Source organism: Ranitomeya variabilis, chromosome 3, assembly GCF_051348905.1.
Source record: "Ranitomeya variabilis isolate aRanVar5 chromosome 3, aRanVar5.hap1, whole genome shotgun sequence".
NCBI lineage: Eukaryota > Metazoa > Chordata > Amphibia > Anura > Dendrobatidae > Ranitomeya > Ranitomeya variabilis.
The window spans coordinates 501,611,369-501,631,378 of record NC_135234.1 but is presented as its reverse complement, the minus strand read 5'-3'; the positions used below and the strand labels follow the sequence as shown (position 1 = coordinate 501,631,378).

At 43.0% G+C, this 20,010-nt stretch overlaps 1 protein-coding gene across 9 annotated transcripts in view; it reads left to right on the top strand.

Annotated features, from left to right (window-relative positions):
- Window positions 1-20,010, top strand: part of NF1 (neurofibromin 1) — a 373,185-nt gene that overhangs the window by 139,992 nt on the left and 213,183 nt on the right. For all 9 annotated transcript variants that reach the window (XM_077296848.1, XM_077296844.1, XM_077296843.1 and 6 more), the window contains 9 exons: window positions 1,385-1,825; window positions 2,008-2,147; window positions 4,281-4,403; window positions 4,841-4,924; window positions 4,997-5,113; window positions 6,087-6,268; window positions 6,683-6,894; window positions 7,951-8,112; window positions 8,942-9,045. In XM_077296848.1, the coding sequence (XP_077152963.1) occupies window positions 1,385-1,825; window positions 2,008-2,147; window positions 4,281-4,403; window positions 4,841-4,924; window positions 4,997-5,113; window positions 6,087-6,268; window positions 6,683-6,894; window positions 7,951-8,112; window positions 8,942-9,045 (1,565 nt within the window). The remainder of the gene's footprint in view (window positions 1-1,384; window positions 1,826-2,007; window positions 2,148-4,280; window positions 4,404-4,840; window positions 4,925-4,996; window positions 5,114-6,086; window positions 6,269-6,682; window positions 6,895-7,950; window positions 8,113-8,941; window positions 9,046-20,010) is intronic.

The window sequence follows — 20,010 nt, the reverse complement described above, 5'->3', positions numbered from 1 at the left end:
CTACTGCTTTGTTACCGAACTGGTTCACTTGGAGCCAACAGGAGGGTGTATACTGCAGGGGAGGAGCTATTCTTTCTGTATTACTTAGTGTCCTCCTAGTGGCAGCAGCATAACACCCATGGTCCTGTGTCCCCCACTGATAGGCTCAGAGAAAAGGATTTTACGGTGAGTACACAAAAATCCCTGTTTCTTAAAGAAGCTGCCCCATGGACTTTATTTTGAAATCTTTGTCTTTAGTGTCAGTGTGTTAGTATAGTCATCTACCACCTTCTTCTCCGGTGTCCAGCGCTGTTATGCTCCTCTTCTCAGTGACGTCACTGCTCTTTATAATATCCGGGTCACTCTATGCATTAGCAGAAAATATCTTTTACAGTGTAAGTCTAAAGAGCTTGGTTCTGACGCTCCATAGGCTTACATTGTAAAAAGCACTTCCAGGTCACACACAGTGCAGTGTGAACCGGAGAGTCTGAAGAGCGGTGATGTCACTGAAAAGAGGACGTGAGCGGAGCTGAATGCCAGAGAAGATGGTGTTTGGTAAGTATATTAACACAGTTGACAGTACACTTCATACACAGGTTTTAGTGGGAAAAAAGGTTATGGCAGGGCTTCTTTAGGCAAATTACAAAATCTCTCTAAAAATAAATTCAGAATCCATATTTCTGATGTACTTTATATATAGTGGCTGGAGATTTTGATGACTTAAAGGGTTGTCCACTACTAGGACAATCCCCTTAATATAAATTCTTGGCCCCTATAAAAATAATTGTGGACAACCCCTTTAATTGAATTTGATATCCTGTGTTAGTTAATATTCCACTTGTCAAAGAAATCTTGCTGGGGTTGCTTATGTTTTATTACATAGGGCTTTGGAATTAATTTTTCTTAATATTAATGACACATTGGGCTATACAATGACATATCCTTAGGCCATCAACACTTGTGACCAGTGGAGATCTGGAACACCCATAATCATGAGGTTGAGTGCTCTATCAGATGTCGTATCGCAGTACGCGGACTGGCCACACATCTCCTGATCCAAACATGACGGCTTCATCGAAATATGTGAAACTATCATGCTTGGGATAGGAGATGTGCATCCAATCCGTGCATTGTGATCCAACATCGGATCGATCATGGACATATGAAAGAGCCCTGACACTGTGATCAGACTGCAGCCCTACCAATCACTGATTATTTGCTTATACTTTGGAGTAATACCTCAATGTCAGAAGTGGACAATCTTTTTATCTTGCTTTTGAATTGTTTCAGAGAATTTCATAGATCGCCATGTATTCTGTTAGTGGATTTTTGCCATGTTAATTCTTCAGGTTAGGTTATATGCTGTGTGTCTACACATGATTCATGTAGGCGACTCTCCCTACAGGTCACAGAAAGCCTTCATAAGACCATTGTGAAGAGGAGAATGTCTCATGTGAGCGGAGGAGGATCTATTGATCTTTCTGATACGGACTCTCTTCAGGAGTGGATTAACATGACTGGGTTTCTTTCTGCCCTTGGCGGAGTATGTCTGCAGCATCGCAGTAACGTTGGACTTGTCACATACAGTCCGCCCATGGGCCCTGTAAATGAACGTAAAGGTTCTGTCATCTCAATGGTGTCTACTGAGGGAAACCCTGAAACCCCTGTTAGCAAGTTTCTTGACCGACTTCTGTCTTTGATGGTGTGCAACAATGAGAAAGTTGGTGTGCAGATACGAACAAATATTAAAGACTTGGTCGGCTTAGAATTAAGTCCTGCATTGTACCCAATGCTGTTCAACAAAATGAAGAACAATATCAGCAAGTTCTTCGACTCCCAAGGGCAGGTAAGGAAGACGAGGCTAATGTCTTTTACACGTGTGCATGTTTAAATTTTAGTTTGGCAGTCTAATGGAGAAAGCAACAGTCCATCTGTCTGCATCCTGCGTATGACTGCACTTTCGCATGTCCCTTTGGGTCTCTAGATAAACTGCTGATACAATGAGGCTTCCTGTTCTTTGCATTATAGGTTTTGCTTAACGACACCAATACCCAGTTTGTTGAACAGATAATTACCATTCTTAAGAACCTGCTTGATAACCACACGGAAGGAAATCCAGAACATCTAGGACAAGCCAGTCTTGAGACAATGATGTTAAACCTTGTCAGGTAATCAGGCTATAACTTAAAGGGATTGACCATATTTTATTGTACGTTATTTTTTTAAAGGGAATTTGTCGTCAGGTGGCATATTGTTTAATTAGACTCTCATGTTAATTGAAAAACAGTACTTGCTTGCCCAGAAGGAATGCTACCTGAACTCAAGCCTGCACTGAATCTGAGCGCTGCCAGTCTCAGACAGTGTCATATGCAGACATACAGGCTGAGTTCAGGTCACGTTTGCTTTAGTAAAGTGAGTGCTGTTAGCCAGAAGTGAGGAAGTCCCCAAAAAATGCAAATTGAGGTTGCGTAATGGTGGATCGAAAGCCCCTCATTTGTATTTGACTTAAAAGTAATTTTCTCAGGCACCTTATCACTAATATGTACAGTGCTACTATGGTTCTTCTAGGGGCCAAGTCCCCTGTATCATTATAGAGCTGGTTAAATGTGCATTTTGGGAGTGATAGACTCTTTATCAAACTACTTTGGAAAATCTTGTCAATATTTTTTGTTTCCTTTTTTTTATACTTCTAAAAAAAATTAAGGGAACACTAAAATGCCGAATCCTAAATATCACAGAATGAAATATTCCAGTTGCAAATCTTTATTCATTACATGGTGGATTGCGTTGAGAACAATAAAACCTAAAAATGATCAATGTAAATAAAAATTAATATCCCATGGAGGTCTGGAGCTATAGCGCTTGCCGAGTAAGCTGCAGAGGGAACCTGGTTACATGGAGCACGCCGGCTGATCATCTGTCCGGTGCCGCATCTGCTTGTGTCTTTGCTGTGTCACCAACACCTCTAATACCTCTGTCTAGCACATGGAGGGCTGTGCGGCCCTCCAAAGAAATGCCTCCCCCACACCATTACTGATCCTCTGCCAAACCAGTTATGCTGGAAGATGTTGCGGGCAGCAGAACGTTTCCCATTGTGTCTCCAGACTCTGTCACGCCTGTCTCATGTGCTCAGTGGGAACCTGCTCTCATTTGTGAAAATCTGAGCGCCAATGTCAAATCTGCCAATATTGGTGTTCTCTGGCAAATGCCTATCTCCCTGCACGATGTTGGGCGGTCAACATCCGCTTGTGGATGTCGGGTCCTCCTACCACACTCATGGAGTCTGTTTCTGACAGTTTGAACAGACACATGGATGTTAGTGGCCTGCTGGACTTCATTTTACAGGGCCCTGGCACTGCTCCTCCTTTTCCTCCTTGCACAAAGGTAGCGGTCCTGTTGCTGGTTTGTTGCCCTCCTGCGGCCCCCTCCACATCTCCTGGGATACTGGCCTATCTCCTGGTATCTGCTCCATGCTCTGGACACTGTGTTGATAGACACAGCTACCCATCTTGCCACAGCTCGCGTTGATGTGCCATCCTGGATGAGCTGCACTACCTGAGCCACTTCTGTGGGTCGTAGACACCGCCTCTTTCTACTGTACAGTACCTCTAGGGGTGAGAGCAATGACAAAATGCAAAAGTTACCAAAACAGCCAAAAAGGAGAACAGAGAAATGTTCTGTTGTCACCCCCTGCAGAACCACTCCTTTTATAGGTGTTTATTTTCTAATTGCCTGTCATTTCTACCTGTTTGTTCCATTTGTACAACAGCAGGAGAAATTGATTCCCAATCAGTGTTGCTTCGTTACTGGACAGGTTGATTTCACAGAAGTGTGATTGACTTGCTACATTGTGTTAAGTGTTCCCTTTTTTTTTTGAGCAGTGTATTTTATATCACGATCTAAAAAGACTTGAATGCAATTTTTACACTGCCTGTTATTAGACACCTACTTTTCCGCAGTCACTCCGACATAAGCAGTATGGCTGACTCATACCTAATTAAAGTGTTTAACCCTTTCATTCCACAGCCAATGTTTGTTTATGCTTTTTCGTCCCCTTCTTTCGAGACCCGTATTTTTTATTTTTTTTTCCATCCACAGCTTGGTCTGTTTTTAGGCTTAGTGGTCAGTGTGATACATACTTATGTATCCCATCGGTTATGGTACTTTTTTTTTGAGAAGTTCAGTGGGTGTTAATAATTTGTCAGAGCTGTTCTTTTCATACCTTTCTGTTTTAGCAGTTATTAATAAATCTAAATCAGCCATTTATATGCAATCTTATTTGCAAAGCAATGTTTTTCTAGGTATGTTCGTGTGTTGGGGAACATGGTGCATGCCATTCAGATCAAGACAAAGCTTTGTCAACTGGTTGAAGTGATGATGGAACGAAGGGACGATCTTTCTTTCTGTCAAGAAATGAAATTCAGGTGGATACTAGATTTATATTTATTGTGCAGTAAAACTTCAGACAGGTTGCTGGACTCATTGTGAAGAGTATACATGTACTAATAAATGCTCTGTCTAGAGACTGCTTGCTGGCTTTTATTAATCTGTACATGCTTGATAATGCCTTAAAGGGACTGAATAGGACTTTGATAACCTATCCTTAGCAACTATTAGGAGGCTCTTTAGCTGTCGGAAGTCCACAGCTCCAGACACTGATTAGTGGCCATACTTGGGTACTGCAACTATATTATGTTATTTTCATGAGCCCTCTCCAAAGGGTTTATTCACACTGTATACATAACGTTTCAATAAACCCAAACAAGCAGGCAACACTTGTAATACACATTTTTTTTTTATGTTTTAATAAGTTAATGTCTTGAAGTTCAGTGTAAATAGTAATGGTTTTCTTTGCTTTTAGAAATAAAATGGTTGAATATTTGACTGACTGGGTAATGGGGACATCCAATCAAGCCGCAGATGAAGATGTAAAATGCCTAACAAGGTACTGAAATCTTCAGCTTTTCTGACGCCTGAGTTTGTAAATATCTGCTACACATTGTTATGTCTTCTTCAGGGACCTCGATCAGGCAAGCATGGAGGCTGTGGTGTCTCTTCTTGCTGGCCTACCTCTTCAGCCTGAGGAAGGAGATGGAGTAGAATTAATGGAAGCCAAGTCACAGTTGTTCCTCAAGTATGTGTGTTGTATATTGAAACTATACTTCTCTTCGGCGATGTTCTATATGTGCTTTTCACGCATATATAACACATCCATTGACATTTTTGCTGGTGTTTACATGACTGTGATTTTGGACAAAGATCAAAATCAAGCTACCAAGTCCATGGGTCTGTGAAAATAATTTTAGCATTACAATGGGTAGGCGACGCCTTTTGTTTTTCAATAGAAGAAAATCACAGATGTAGCTCTCATGGTAAAAAAGGCACACTGACAAAACTGAAAAAAATCGGATTCAAGACAATGATGAACGTTTCAGTGTTTAGTTTGTTTTTTTTCTATCCACACACATGAGAAAAAAACTAACATTTGATTAAAGCCTAAAAAACTCTTGGCCTAATGCTAGTTTATTTGACTGCTGTTCCCGACCTCCACATACAAATGTACGCTCAATGGAGCATTCATCTGTTTTCAAAGAACACCTCTGGAGCTGACCTATGCCCCTTAAGATCAAACTAATTGGGCATGTTGAAGTCTAACATGTCCGAGCCTTCGTTCCACTAATATCTGCCATCATAGATTGTCAGTCCTGCCAAGGTTGACTGGTTTGGTCACTTATGGCACCAGATCCTTCAAATGCCTGTGGAGAAAAAAAAATAAAATAAATGTATATTTATAGAGAAACATGATTCTTGTCTGAGCTCAATATAACCCCATACACAGCCCATTTTATTTTTTATATTCTGCATTTTCTTCTATTGCTCATAGTGGAGAGATGACAGACTTCTCCGATGACCAACTCTCGATTTGGATAACTGAACACTTCCAAATATTTTATGGTTGCTCATAAAGTTAAATGGCTGCCATGTAATATGTGTTAAAGGTGTGGCCACAAACAGTGTTTTGGGAATTGTTCTCGCCCGCAGATGTAGTAGACGGTTCCCTCAGTTTCATACCTAATGAAAATCTAAAAGTTTTACTCTTTTGCTAGGTATTTCACCCTGTTCATGAATTTACTAAATGACTGTAGCGAAGTAGAAGATGATGGGACCCAGACTGGGGGAAGGAAGCGAGGAATGTCACGGCGATTGGCTTCCTTAAGGCATTGTACGGTCTTGGCTATGTCAAATCTGTTAAATGCCAATGTGGACAGTGGCCTTATGCACTCAATAGGTGAGTTCCCATTGGGATGCATTGTCTAAAAATGTGTCTTATTATTTGATATAGAAACGTTATGCTTTTAGAATGGTGTTTGCCTTTTCTGTGACTGAAATAGATGGAATGTGAAATATTCCTACTTTTCTGTCTATCAAACGCATTCATTAGCTTTGTGCTGATGTAGCAATATATGGACGGATCCGATTCAGCACTTTTGTCAGCACTGGGCAGTCTTTCTCCTGGGAAAATGTGCAAATAGAAAAATGGTCATTTACATTATTCCTGCTCAGCATTGCCTATCCTATCCATATCTTCCTGCTAAGTCTTTCTCCCAATATTCCAGTGGCACAGAGTTGAAGTTTAAGGGCCACTTTTTCTACGTAAGGTCATGTGGAGCTTATTTTCTTCTGGCAACCTTTGTATTTCTAGGTCTTGGTTATCATAAAGATCTACAGACAAGAGCTACTTTTATGGAAGTCCTTACAAAAATCCTGCAACAAGGGACAGAATTTGACACGTTGGCTGAAACAGTATTGGCTGATCGCTTTGAAAGACTAGTGGAATTGGTCACCATGATGGGGGACCAAGGGGAATTGCCTATTGCGATGGCTCTAGCCAATGTCGTTCCCTGCTCACAGTGGGTCAGTTAGTCTTTGTATTTATTTGTATTGCTCTGTTGTATTTGTGTGCTTTAATAAAAAGTTTATGTATCTAATATATTAAACAAAAATCAGTTTGGCATTACCTAGCTATGTCACATAAATGTTTTGTATGTAGAGCTGTATATCTGTAGATAACATCTCATAGAGCCTACTGTGGAAAACGTGTCTGTGTGCTCAGGGAATTAGGATTATAGTTGGGGATGTCCTGACCTCAGTCCCTGAGCAGTATTTTTGGATAGCAGTCCTATAGAGAATGAATGGAGTGGAAGTGAGCATTCAAATGGGATTCTGCAAAGCCCTGTTCTTGGGATTGCTGGGGAGCCATCAGTAAGTTAGTCCTTCTCTTATTTGAATAACTCATGGGAAATTTCCCTAAAAGGGGTTATCTCATTAAGGACAATGTCTTTCAAAATGTGACCTCAACAGCAATGTGAATCTTCGTTGGTCTGCATATAGCTGACTTGGCAGGGGGAGGCTTTGGCTAGCCAAGCAATTCTCCAGGTGGCGTAATGTAGTATTACACAGTAACCACTCGCTTAAAAACGCCACTTTTGTAGAAAGACTGTTTTCTGCCTAACGGTGGGTCCCAAGCCTGGGACCCCACAACTAATGATATTTATAAGCCCTAATGTTCATAATGGACAGGGGTTGTCTTATGAGACTTGTGTGGATCCTCCTGCTTCCAACTGTTTATGCGCTAGTTATACTTCACAGTTGATGGTGTAGCTGTGATTTTCAGTTATTCATTATTATGCTTGTTAGGATAATACTTTTACTGTGACTTCCTGATAATTTGTTTAATTTTTATCTGAAACTTCTGTCAAGTCTAGTAATCAGTGAATCATGCTGAATAACAACCGTTTCAGTTGCGCAGTATGGATGTTATCACATAAGCTACGGCTCCTCAATATCTTAAATGTATATGATTCATTTTCATCTCCTGCTTTTTATTTCTATTTCGTGCAATTAGTTATATATATTTTTTTTATTTTGTTAATCATGAAATCTTAATTATTTGTTCTTTGCTCCATGCAGGATGAGCTTGCACGTGTCCTTGTGACGCTCTTTGATTCCAGACATCTCCTGTATCAGCTTCTCTGGAACATGTTTTCTAAGGAAGTAGAGTTAGCAGACTCCATGCAGACACTCTTCAGAGGAAACAGCTTGGCTAGTAAAATTATGACCTTTTGTTTTAAGGTGTGTGTGTCTCCTATTCATCAGATCTTAGCTTTAGTTTTAAGAAGTTTTTTGTTTTTTTTGGACTTCTTAGTGACAGCCTCCTCTTCAGTTTTAACTGGGAGTCTGAAAGCACAAAATGGCTGTTGAAGATGAGCACAGGCTCTCGGTGCACCCTTGGCATGTCCAAGAAGTTTAGTGCACTTTCCCACCTAATTGTTTTCCTTCTATTTCTGTCTGCTTCTTGATTGACAGCTCTGGCTTTATAGGAGCAAGAGAAAAGCGGAGATAGATGCAAAATGTGTAGGTGGGAAGACACACTGAACTGTTTGCTCAGTCCTCTGGTGCCCTGATTGTATTTGTTTTGAACAGTCTTTTTCAGAAAAGGGAATTTTTATCCCCAACGTGGCACTTTCAAGCCCATTACAAACTGGAGCAGTAGATTAGCCAGTTCGACATCAGAGCCTTCTATGCTACGGGAATGCTGGAAAAAGCACCTGAGTGCAGCGATCGGCAGCCCTTTTGCTAATGAAGAGAGCCGCAGTGGAACACGTGCACTGCTATTCTCTTGGGGAAAAAAAAGTTCATTTACAATAACTGATCAACATGTTTTCACGCTGTTGTTGTTTTTTTTATTTATTTATCATGAAAGGTCTGTTGTTTGCCATAAGCATCAGTTTTGTATAATTAATTTGACTGTGATGCAGGATTCACATGTAACTGCTTACAAGTAATTATACAATGTTATAAATCAACAGATGCAAGTCACACCATTTTCCGTAGCCTTATTGTGCCGTGTTGGTGTTTGCTTAGCTTCAGTGTACTTTTAAGATTTGTGTTCTTTCTTTAGGTGTATGGGGCTACCTACCTACAGAAACTTTTGGAACCACTGCTGAGAGTAATCCTTACATCCCCAGAATGGCAACATGTCAGCTTTGAGGTTGACTCAACAAGGTCTGATATTTTATGAAATTTGTAAATCGGTGGTGGCTACAGAGACCACTTATTGCTAGTTGAAGGGCTATGTTCACATGTGCACTCAGACCTTCTGTTTGTTCCATTTTTAGAATAAACAAGTTGAATTCATATGCAAAAGTGATCCAGTGGAATGTCCAAACATTGAACTTTAGACAATATTAGTGCTGCCTCCTTTGATTCCTACTTGTCTTTGCTTGCGAAAAAAGAGCCATAAAAACATTCACCTTATCAGGACTGTTGTCATCTTTGTGACTCAAATGTTTGCTGGCCTCTGTATTCTAAAAATCTATAATCTATTGAGGCAAGCTCTGGTGATTTTGTGACGATATATGGACAGTGGCATGCGTGGCATTCATGAACTTTGAACATTCTAAACTTTTTTATGTTGGGGAAGATTGTTTGTCTAAGAATCGAATTAGCTCAGATTTTTAGTAGCAAAAGATTTTTTTTTCTGTTGCACTTTTAAAACATTAGTATTTAAAGGACCCCTGTCAGCCTTTTTTTCATATGGAAATAGTGTTAACAAAAACTATTATATTTCTCCTTTGCCACATTCGGGGACACAGTAAATACAAAAAGGGTTAGCTCCTTCTCTGCAGTATACACCACCCACTGGCTCCGGATAGAACCAGTTCATGCTTAGTGTCCGTAGGAGGCACACTTGGGTCTGTTATTCAGGCCATACCTTTTTTATTTTTTATTTTTATATTTTTTATGAATTTTTGCGCAAGAGGTAGACTGGGGCGATGGACCCTTTCAAGGGGACGATCTCCCCCAAACAACAATAGGCGAGTATCGCCTCCCCATACCCTCTCCTGCAACGTGGGATGCCAGGCCTGAGCTATTTTAGGGGCGACTGTTCCCTTCAGGGCGGCGATCTCCCCGCATCAGCAACAGACAGGAACACGTGTGTTGCCTCCATGTACCCCCTTCTGAGCCAGGCCACAGCCGGACAACCTGCCCTGTGAAATCTTAGGGTAGCAAAACCTTAGGATACACAGAGGCTCTCCCCACCTATGGCGTCCTTGCTGCTCCCACTGCACCACCACTGATGGAACAGCGGTGTTGCCGGGAGCTGGATGGTCCCTCTCCTCTCTCTCAAAGGGATGGTGGATTGAGGGTTCCTGTACCGTCTCTATTGCAGCCCTGACCTGCGTGCAGAGTACTAGCTCTGCCCATCGCTTCCTCCAGGAGGAGTTCCGGCGCTGCACAGATCTGGCGGTTTTTCATTCGGGGGAGGGGGGGGGGGCTCCTGAGCACGTTGCGGGCCCAGCGGTAATTTCTGGCAGAGCACCTCTAATTTAGCCCCCGGCTTCGGCCCTTGCTAGGCCGCAAGCCGGTAATCCCGCCCCCTTCCGTGCGTCATTCAGCGGTCCCACCCAGCTAGCTGACGCCTCTCCTGTTCTCGACGACCATATTTCGCCACCCAGCAGGCTCAGCACGGCAAGCTTCCTCTACCCTTCAGGTCCGGCGCTGCACGCTTGGGGACAGAACTCTCGGGGGCACAGGTCCTGGGTAAGTTATCTGCCACACTTCCCTCAGACTTCCTTCCCATTTTTTCTTCAAGTGCTCTGCTGTTTTTTCAGCTGTTCAATTATCTTCCTGCAGTATTTTGGGGGTTAACAAGGATAGAGCATGTCTACCTAAAGCCTCTAAAAAAACCACTAAAACACATATTGTTTTTCGCTTCATGCACCTCCTGTCAGGCTGCGTTACCAAGTGGGCATACTGCTCCGCTCTGTCAGGCTTGTGATCCCAAATGTGCTCAGGAGCCCCCACCGTGACCGAACCCACGTTGACCAGTCCCCCTGAGTGGGCCTTGTCACTTTCACAATCTATGGCCCTCCAGGATCTTTCCAGGACCACGACCGCTAATCTGTCTGTGGGAACCATCGGCCTGCAGGGGTCGTCCTCGCTTAAGGCACAGACAGGTATCGAGCAAGCTGGTACATAGCTCGCACCCCAGGCCCTCTGGCGCTTTGGCGTCCGTTAGCTTTGTTTCTCTCTCCCTCTCCAGGAGTGGACAGCGAACGTGACTCTGAATCTGAGTCGGATAGGCCCCTTGACCTAGAGTCCCCAGGTTATCAGGCTACTGTGGATAGTCTGATTGAGGCCATCAAGCAGTCACTGCAGATCGACGAAGAGCCTATTTCGTCAGACTCGGAAACTGCAGTGTCTTTTAAAAGGTCTAAATGTCCTCATAGTGTGTTTACCAATCACCCTGAGTTTCAGGACGTAGTCTAGCGACATAGGGAGCACCCAGACAAACGCTTTGCAGGTCAGAGATCGTTGGAGACCAGATATCCTTTCTCCCCTGACCGCCGCAAACAATGGACGGAATCTCCTCCAGTGGATCCTACCGTATCGCATTTATCATCCAAGACTCTGCTGTCCCTACCCGATGGATCTTCCATTAAAGATTCAACAGATTGTCTGACAGCCTCGCTCGTTCAATTTTTGAAGCGTCTGGCTCAGCACTTTTTCCCTCCTTTGCAGCGACCTGGGTTACTAAAGCAGTGGCTTACTGGGCAGATTCCCTGCATAAGGCCGTACAGAAAAGTGATCTTCCTTCTGAGGTAGCGGAGTTGGCCAATCAAATTTCTTTGCCCGGTGTTTATTTAGTAAATGCTTCCTTGGATGCGGCTAATTGCTGAGCTTCCAACGCAGTAGCTATTAGAAGGGCACTATGCCTGAGGAACTGGCGTGCGGACTGTGACTCCCTCCTTATGTACCTGTGTGCCTTGTTTTTTGCTCATGTTTAATGTATTTGTCTATATTTGCCCCGTATTCACATGTAAAGCGCCATGGAATAAATGGCGTTATAAAAATGTATAATAATAAAATCTAGATGACTTACTGATCAAAGGGCCATCTTTCCAAGCCTGCATGGAGTGTGTCTGCATTTCTTTGGATACTCTCTCGGCTTGGCTGGTTAATCAACCTGAACAAGTCCTCTCCCGTTCCGGCTCAGCAGATTTCCTTCTTCTGCATGATCCTGGACATTTCTCGAGGGTTGGTGATTCTCGCTCGGGACAAGGTCCTAGCTCTTCAACAAGGAGTCTGGGTGGTCTGTTATTCATCTCCTTGTTCCATCCGTTTCGGCATGAGGATTCTTGGGAAGATGGTAGCTGCAATAGAAGCAATCCCATTCACCCAACTCCATCTTCGGCCCCTGTAACAACGCACTCTTGGATGAATGGGACAAGAGTCCTTTTTCCCTCGATCGTCAATGTCGACTGACCCCTCGGGTCAAGCAGGCACTCCAGTGGTGGACTCTCTGGTTCTCCCTCCTTCAAGGGAAGTCCTTTCTCCCGGACCATTGGCTGGTGGTCACGACCGATGCCCATGGCAGTTGGTCCCCACAAGAATCTCGTCTTCCCATCAATGTCCTGGAGATCCGAGCGATTTGGCTGGCCCTGCGTCTGTTCCATCGTCTCTTAGCAGGCCGCCCCTGCTTTGGTTCCATTGTCTCCTAGCAGGCTGCCCCTGCGTCAGTTGCATCGTCTCCTAGCAGGCCGCCCCATCTGTATCCAGTCGGACAATGCCACAGCTGTGGCCTACATCAATCAAGGGGGCAAGGTGCGCGAGGTGGAACACATCCTTCGGTGGGCCGAAAGGAATCACTCTGTCATATTGGCCGTTCACATGCCAGGAGTGGAAAATTGGGCTGCGGATTTCCTCAGCCATCAAGGCCTGGCCTCGGGAGAGTGGTCTCTCCGTCAGGAAATTTTCCAACAGATCTGCCTTCACTGGGGGACTCTGGACGTAGACCTGATGTCTTTTTTGTTCAATGCCGAGGTACCCGAGTTTGTGGCCCGATCCCGGGACCCGAGAGCCATCGGAGTGGATGCGCTGGTCCTCCCCTGAAGTCGCTTCAGTCATCCATATCTGTTCCCCCCTCCACCCTTGATTCCGAAGGTCATCCGGAAGATCAAGGCGGAGGGGGTACCGGTGATTCTCATTGCCCCGAACTGGCCACGCCGAGCATGGTACGCAGAACTCGTTCAATTGGTCGCAGACGTCACTTGGTGACTCCCAGATCGGCCGGATCTGCTTTCTCGTGGTCCGATTTTACCACGAGAACTCAGGGGCCCTGTGTTTGTTGGCTTTGCCGTTGAATCCTGGGTTCTGACTCAAGCTGGTTTTTCCCGCAAAGTAGTTTCCACCATGACCAACGCTCGAAAGCCGGTGTCGGTGCATATCTATAATCGGATCTGGAAGATCTTCTTTGACTGGTGCAGAAGCAGAGGTCGTCCTCTGCTCAGTTTCAACATTACCACCATTTTGGAATTTCTTCAGTCCGGTCTGGACTTGGGTCTAGCGCCGAGTTCCCTTAAAGGGCAGGTCTCGGCCTTGTCCGTCCTGTTCCAGTGTAAGATCGCTTCCAAACCCCAGGTGAAAACGTTCTTTCATGGAGTCTCCCACGTGGTACCTCCCTATAGAGCGCCTCTAGACTTCTGGAACCTTAATTTGATCCTGAGTGTCCTACAGGAGTCTCCGAGCCATTGCAGGACATCTCCCTATCTCTCCTTTCATGGAAGGTTGCCTTCCTTTTAGCGATTACTTCTATCAGAAGAGTCTCGGAGTTGGCTGCTCTTCCTTGTCGAGCTCCCTTTCTGTTTTTTTCACCGTGACAAGGTGGTCCTCAGACTGTCTCCGTCCTTCCTTCCTAAGGTGGTGTCTTTTCACCTTAAAGGGAACCTTTCACCCCGTTTTTTCAATACGAGATAAAAAATACCGTTAAATAGGGCCTGGCTGTGCTTTACAATAGTGTATTTTTTGTCCCCTGATTCCCCACCTATGCTGCCGAAATACCTTGCTAAAGTCACCGTTTTCGCCTGTCAATCACGCTGGTCCAGTCAAATGGGCGTTGTGAAATCACTGTTTCTCCCCCACCTCTTGCTTTTCCCTAAGAAATTTCTTCCCGGCGTTGGCGTAGTGTTTTGCGCCTGCACAGTAATGTCTAATCTCGCGCCTGCGCATTATGCTTTGCCCAACTGTGGGCATAGCATACATTACATCACTGCGCATGCACGGCTCGTCACTGTAACCTGTGTGCCCCGGAAGTCAAGAGCCGAATGCACTGCGCAACTGAAAAAAAGAGCGCGATCTGTGGTATTCACAGATCTATTTACGTCAGACACGCCGAGGAGCGGGGGGAGAAACAGTGATTTCACAACGCCCATTTGACCGGACCAGCGTGATTGACAGGCAAAAACGGCGATTTAAGCAAGGTATTTTGGCAGCACAGGTGGGGAATCGGGACAAAAAAAAATCTCATATTGAAAAAAACGGGGTGACAAGTTCCCTTTAACGAGGATATCGTGCTTCCCTCGTTTTGTCCTGCTCTGGTTCACCGAGTGGAAAAGGCTCTTCATTCCTTAGATCTTGTGAGGGCTCTTAGGAAGTACGTATCTAGGACGGCACCTTTTCGCCAGATGGACGCCCTTTTAGTGCTCCCAGCAGGACACTGGAAGGAATTGGCCGCTTCTAAGTTGACAGTAAGGCAAAAAAATTACTTGGCACTCAATATTTGAAAAAAATTGATTCCTTTTATTATACATCCAAACCAAATAAATTAAATTAAACTTTTTCGGTCCGTCATAGGACCTTCATCAGAATAGGTAGTAAGTTGACAATAGCCAGATGGATTCGGCCGACTATTCAAGAAGCTTACCGCGTCAGAGGCAAGCAGATTCCAGTGGTGATCAAGGCACACTCCACTCGGTCGGTAGGCACTTCGTGGGCCATTCGACATCAAGCATTTGCGGAGCAGGTTTGCAAAGCGGCGACCTGGTCCAGTCTGCACACTTTCTCAAAGCATTATGATGTACATACTCTGGCATCTGCATACACCTGGGTAGACGTATCTTGCGGGCAGCGGTAGTGCATCTTTAGATAGCAGTTGCCGTGAGTTTACTCTGTTACATTGTTACTTCCCACCCAGGGACTGCTTTGGGTTGTCCCACGGTCATGTTTCCCCCAATGTGGCAAAGGAGAAATAGGGATTTTTGTGTACTCACCGTAATATTATTTTCTCCGAGCCACTCATTGGGTGGCCTGTTGCCTATGATGTGTGTTATAGTTTTGATATGTTGTACCTACGGTTAATTTTTGTTAATCTCTTACTGCTTGTTCACTGAACTGGTTCTATCTGGAGCCAGTGGGTGGTGTATACTGCAGAGGAGGAGCTAACCCTTTTTGTATTTACTTAGTGTCAGCCTCCTAGTGGCAGCAGCATACACCCACGGTCCTGTGTCCCACAATGAGTAGCTTGGAGAAAAGGATTTTACAGTGAGTACACAAAAATCCCTGTTTCTATAGTGACAACAAATTCCTCAGCACTTTACATTACAGAGGGGACTTTTACAGACAATGAAGACTTTGTAGAGTTACACATAATTCAACAGATATCAAGAGGAGTAAGGGCACTGCTCACAAGCTTAGAATCTATATGGAAATAACAGTAAAAAGTGCTTGCATTGCATGGTACAGCCATCGATATAATGGAGTACTTGCATAACGCATGAACTGGCTACCAGTTATTATCTGTATATTACAGACAGAGGGCTATTAAGTGCATGGAGGGTGGTTAAACAGATGCTACGAGGGACAAGATTTGGCAGAAAAGTTTGGAAGGGCAAAGGGGAATAGTTACAAAAGTGAGGTGAGATGATGAGCCAGTCTAAAGAAGTTCATTCTTAGGGCACGCTTCAAACTCTGTGTATTAGTCTCTGGGGCAGTCTCTGCCCCCTGATGATGTCTCGTTTGAGGATCCCAGCATGCACTGGAGTTCTCAAATGAAGTCATCAAACAGGAAGTAGGTAAAAATTAAAGCAGAGTAGTGAGGGAAAAATGGGGACTTTTTAATTAAAGTATATTAGAAAATTTTTTAGATTATGACATTAAATGGACATTTAGGATTAAAATAAATGTTAGTTTCGGACCACCTCTTTAAGCTTATTGCGAGTTGTGGGCATTTTGTTTACGCACAGCTTTCTAAAGGTCCCACCACAGCATATGTATTGGGATTAGATTGGGACATTAAAAACTCTATTTTTCTGTCATTCTGATATAGATTTGCTGGTGTGTTTGGCCTCATTAGGTTTTTATCCTGATATCCCATGTGTGATTTTTACAAGACGTGATGCAGAGTTCTATGGTCAAACATCTCTGCTTTGGTCTCCTGTGTTCAAAGGACAATGTTCCAGACGTCTTGCGATTTGCTCAGAGGCGCAAATTTGCAAACCTTAGACTTGCTGCTGTAGTCTAATTCTATAGAAGAGTTTCCCTGGCTAGACCTTCCAAACATGGTATAATGGTTCATTCATTTTTTTTTTTTTATTGTACTGTCTTGAATTTAAACATTGAACATGCTAACTGAGGCCTTTAGGGTATGAGTTACAGCTCTTTGGTTTTTGCAGTTTCTTTGAGTGTTGTGTGGTCTTTCCATCATATGAATATACTGAGCTATCAACAAATGTTCTCACTTTAGAATGATGGATTCCAAATTGTTTGAAAATGGCATTGGTATTTTACCCCAGCAAGATTGTTCTTGATAAATCCAGAACATTTGTCAGAATGCTGGAGAAATTGTGATCAGCGTGGAAGCATGCTCCATATTTTTTGGCAATGTCCAAAAATCAAGCCTCTGTGGGCAAAAATCTCAAATCTCACCAACTCTATTTTGACCAAGAACCTAACCTTAACTCCCCAACTAGCACTCCTCTCACTAGGTACGGACCAAATCGACTCATCTCTGACTCATCATTATCCATATCCTACTTGTAGCAAAAAATAGCATTGCCTTCCTTTGGAAAAAGCCTGATATAACCTCAATTCAAGACATAATTGTCAAAGTTTCCCTTCACAAATCATTCGAACACAAACTTGCTATGGTCAATAATCGCTATGATAAGTTTGCCAGAAAGTGGATTCGATGGTCTGAGTTGTTTCCTTGAGGTAATAAAAAGAAATGTACTGGTCACCACATAATAACCGGTTGTATCTTTTGTATTGGTGATACTTTTGCTATGTAATTTGGTTAATTACTCCTTTAAAGTCCTCTCCTTTCCCTCTCTCCCACCCCCACCCATCCTTAACTCCTCTCCTTCCCCTTACCCTCCTTAGATTAGATAGAAAATGGCCTTATAATAAGTATTGAGCACATCACCGATTTTCTAAGTAAATGTGCTATTGATATGAAATCCTCACCAGATGTCAGTAACAACCCATCTAATTCACACAGGCAAAAAAATACCAAACCATAGATGCCCATAAAATAAGTTGTGTACTAATGAGACATGACACAGGGAAAAGAGTATTGAACACACATAATGAAATTAATTTAACCCATTCCCAACCTTGTGATTTTCCTTTTTTTTTTCCTTTTCTGCTCCTTCTTCCTAGAGCCATAACTTGTTTAATTTTCCATTAGTTTGGCTGTGTGATGACTTGATTTTTGCAGGACTAGTTGTACTTTTGAATGACCACATTGATTTTACCATATAGTGTATTGGAAACCAGGATAAAAAATAATTCCAAGTGCTGTGAAATTGCCAAAAAAGTACAATTCCACAATTGCTTTTTGTTTTGTTTTTTACCATGTCCTCTAAATGCTAAAACTCACCTGCCATTGTGATTCTTCAGGTTATTACGTGTTTGTATATACCAAACATGTAGTTTCTTTTTTATTTAACTCCTTTCCGACATTGGGTGTAATAATACGCCGATGTCTGACACCCTCCCTTTGATGTGGGCTCCAGCTGTGAACCCACATCTTTACCGTCACATGTCAGCTGTTTTGAACAGCTGACATGTGCCGCTAACAGCCGCAGGAGGAGTCAAGATCCTCCCACAGCTGTTAACCCATTAAATGCCGTTATCAAATTCAGAACAGCATTTAACACGTTCTTCCGGCAAGCGTTTCGGAAATCCTGCCCATCGGCGCCCGTGTCACATGACCACGGGTCGTCGATGGGTTGGCATGGTAACTAGAGGTCTCCAGCAGACCTCTATGGTTGTCACTGCCAGAATGCTATGAGCGCTGCCTGGTGGTCAGCACTCATAGCAAGTGAGGAATTCTGCGACATACAGGCAATCTGATCATCGCCTGTATATGTAGCAGAGCCGATTGGGATATTGCAGCTACTAGTCTCCCATGGAGACTATTAGGGTATGTGCACACGCTGCATCCTGGTGTGCGGATTTGTTCGCACTGATTTTGATAAATCCGCAGGGGAAAAACACTGTTTTTCCTGCGGATTTACTGCGGTTTTTGTGCGGATTCTGCTGCGGTTTTACACCTGCGTTTTTTTTAATATGGAGCAGGTGTCAAACCGCTGCGGATTCTGCACAAAGAATTGACATGCTGCGGAAAAAAAACTGCAGCGATTCCTCGCGTTTTTTCCACAGCATGTGCACAGCGGTTTTTGTTTTCCATAGGTTAACATTGTACTGTACAACGCATGGAAAACTGCTGAGGATCCGCAGCAAAAACCGCAACGTGTGCACATACCCTTTAAGCATGCTAAAAGTAAAAAGAAAAAAAAAAGGAAAAAAAGTTTTATAAAACATAAAAAAATGTAAAAGTTCAAATCAACCCCCCATTCAAAATAAAACAATAACAAAATTCAAACATACACATATTTGGTAAGGCTGCGTTCAGGATTGCCCGGTCGATCAATATAATAAAAGAATTAACCTGATCGCTAAACGGCATTCTGAGAAAAAAAGGCAAAATGCCCCCCCCCCCAAATTTTTTTTTTGGGTCGTCACAATATTGCATTAAAATGCAATAAAAGGTCGTATCTGCACCAAAATGGTATCTTTAAAAACGTCAGCTCGGCACGCAAAAAATAACCCCTTACTCAATTCGAAGTCACACAAAATGGAGACGCTATGGGTATCGGAATATGGCGCCATTTTTTTTAAAACAAACTTAGATTTTTTTTTTCAGCACTTAGATAAACAGGAACCTATACAAGTTTAATGTCTATGAACTCGTAATGACCTGGAGAATCATAATGGCATGTCCGTTTTAGCATTTAGTGAACATGGTAAAAAAGCTAAACAAAAAAATAATTTGTGAAATTGCCCTTTTTTTTTGCAATTTCACTGCACTTTGAATTTTTTTTCTTGTTTTCCAGTACACTATATGGCAAATCCAATGGTGTCGTTCAAAGGGACAACTCATCTTGCAAGAAACAAGCCCTCACATGGCCATATTGACTGAAAATTAAAAAGTTATGGCTCTGGGAAGAAAGGGAACAAAAAACGAAAATACAAAAACGCGAATACCTCCGGTCACAAAGGGGTTAAGTGATAAAAAAAAAAATCCAATCTACACTCTTCATTTTTATTATTCATTTTTAGCATGAATGTCTTGGTACATTTGTTCATTCATTCATCCTTCCTTCAATTACATCGTTAGCCAGTTTTTTTTTCTGAAAAATAACCCCAAGCCATAGTGTAATCTTCCCGTCTCCAAACTTCACAGTTGGTATTGTATTTTGGCTTAATATGCAGTGCCTTTTGGCCTGTAAACATGCTGTGCAGTATGGCATCCAAAAAGTTCTATTTTGGTCTTTTCACTTCACGGTCTGTAACCTTGCAGAGTGCACATGGTCGTTGCCGGATTATCTTGAAATTATGTTCTTTCCACTTCCAGATTATGGCCCCAACAGCTCACTGGGTCCTTCAGTAGTTAAGAAATTATTCTGTAACTAATGCCATCAGTATGTTTTGCAACAATAAGGTTCCGAAGGTCTTGAGACAGTTCACTGGCTTTACACGGCATGAGATGTTTCTTGTATGGCACCTTGGAAATGAGACTTTTTTTTTATAGGCCATCAGTTGAACCAGCTCATATTACTTTTCACTAAATGTCAGAATTGCTTTTTAGTTGCTGATTATTTTCCATGGCGCTTTGCACCTCTCTTC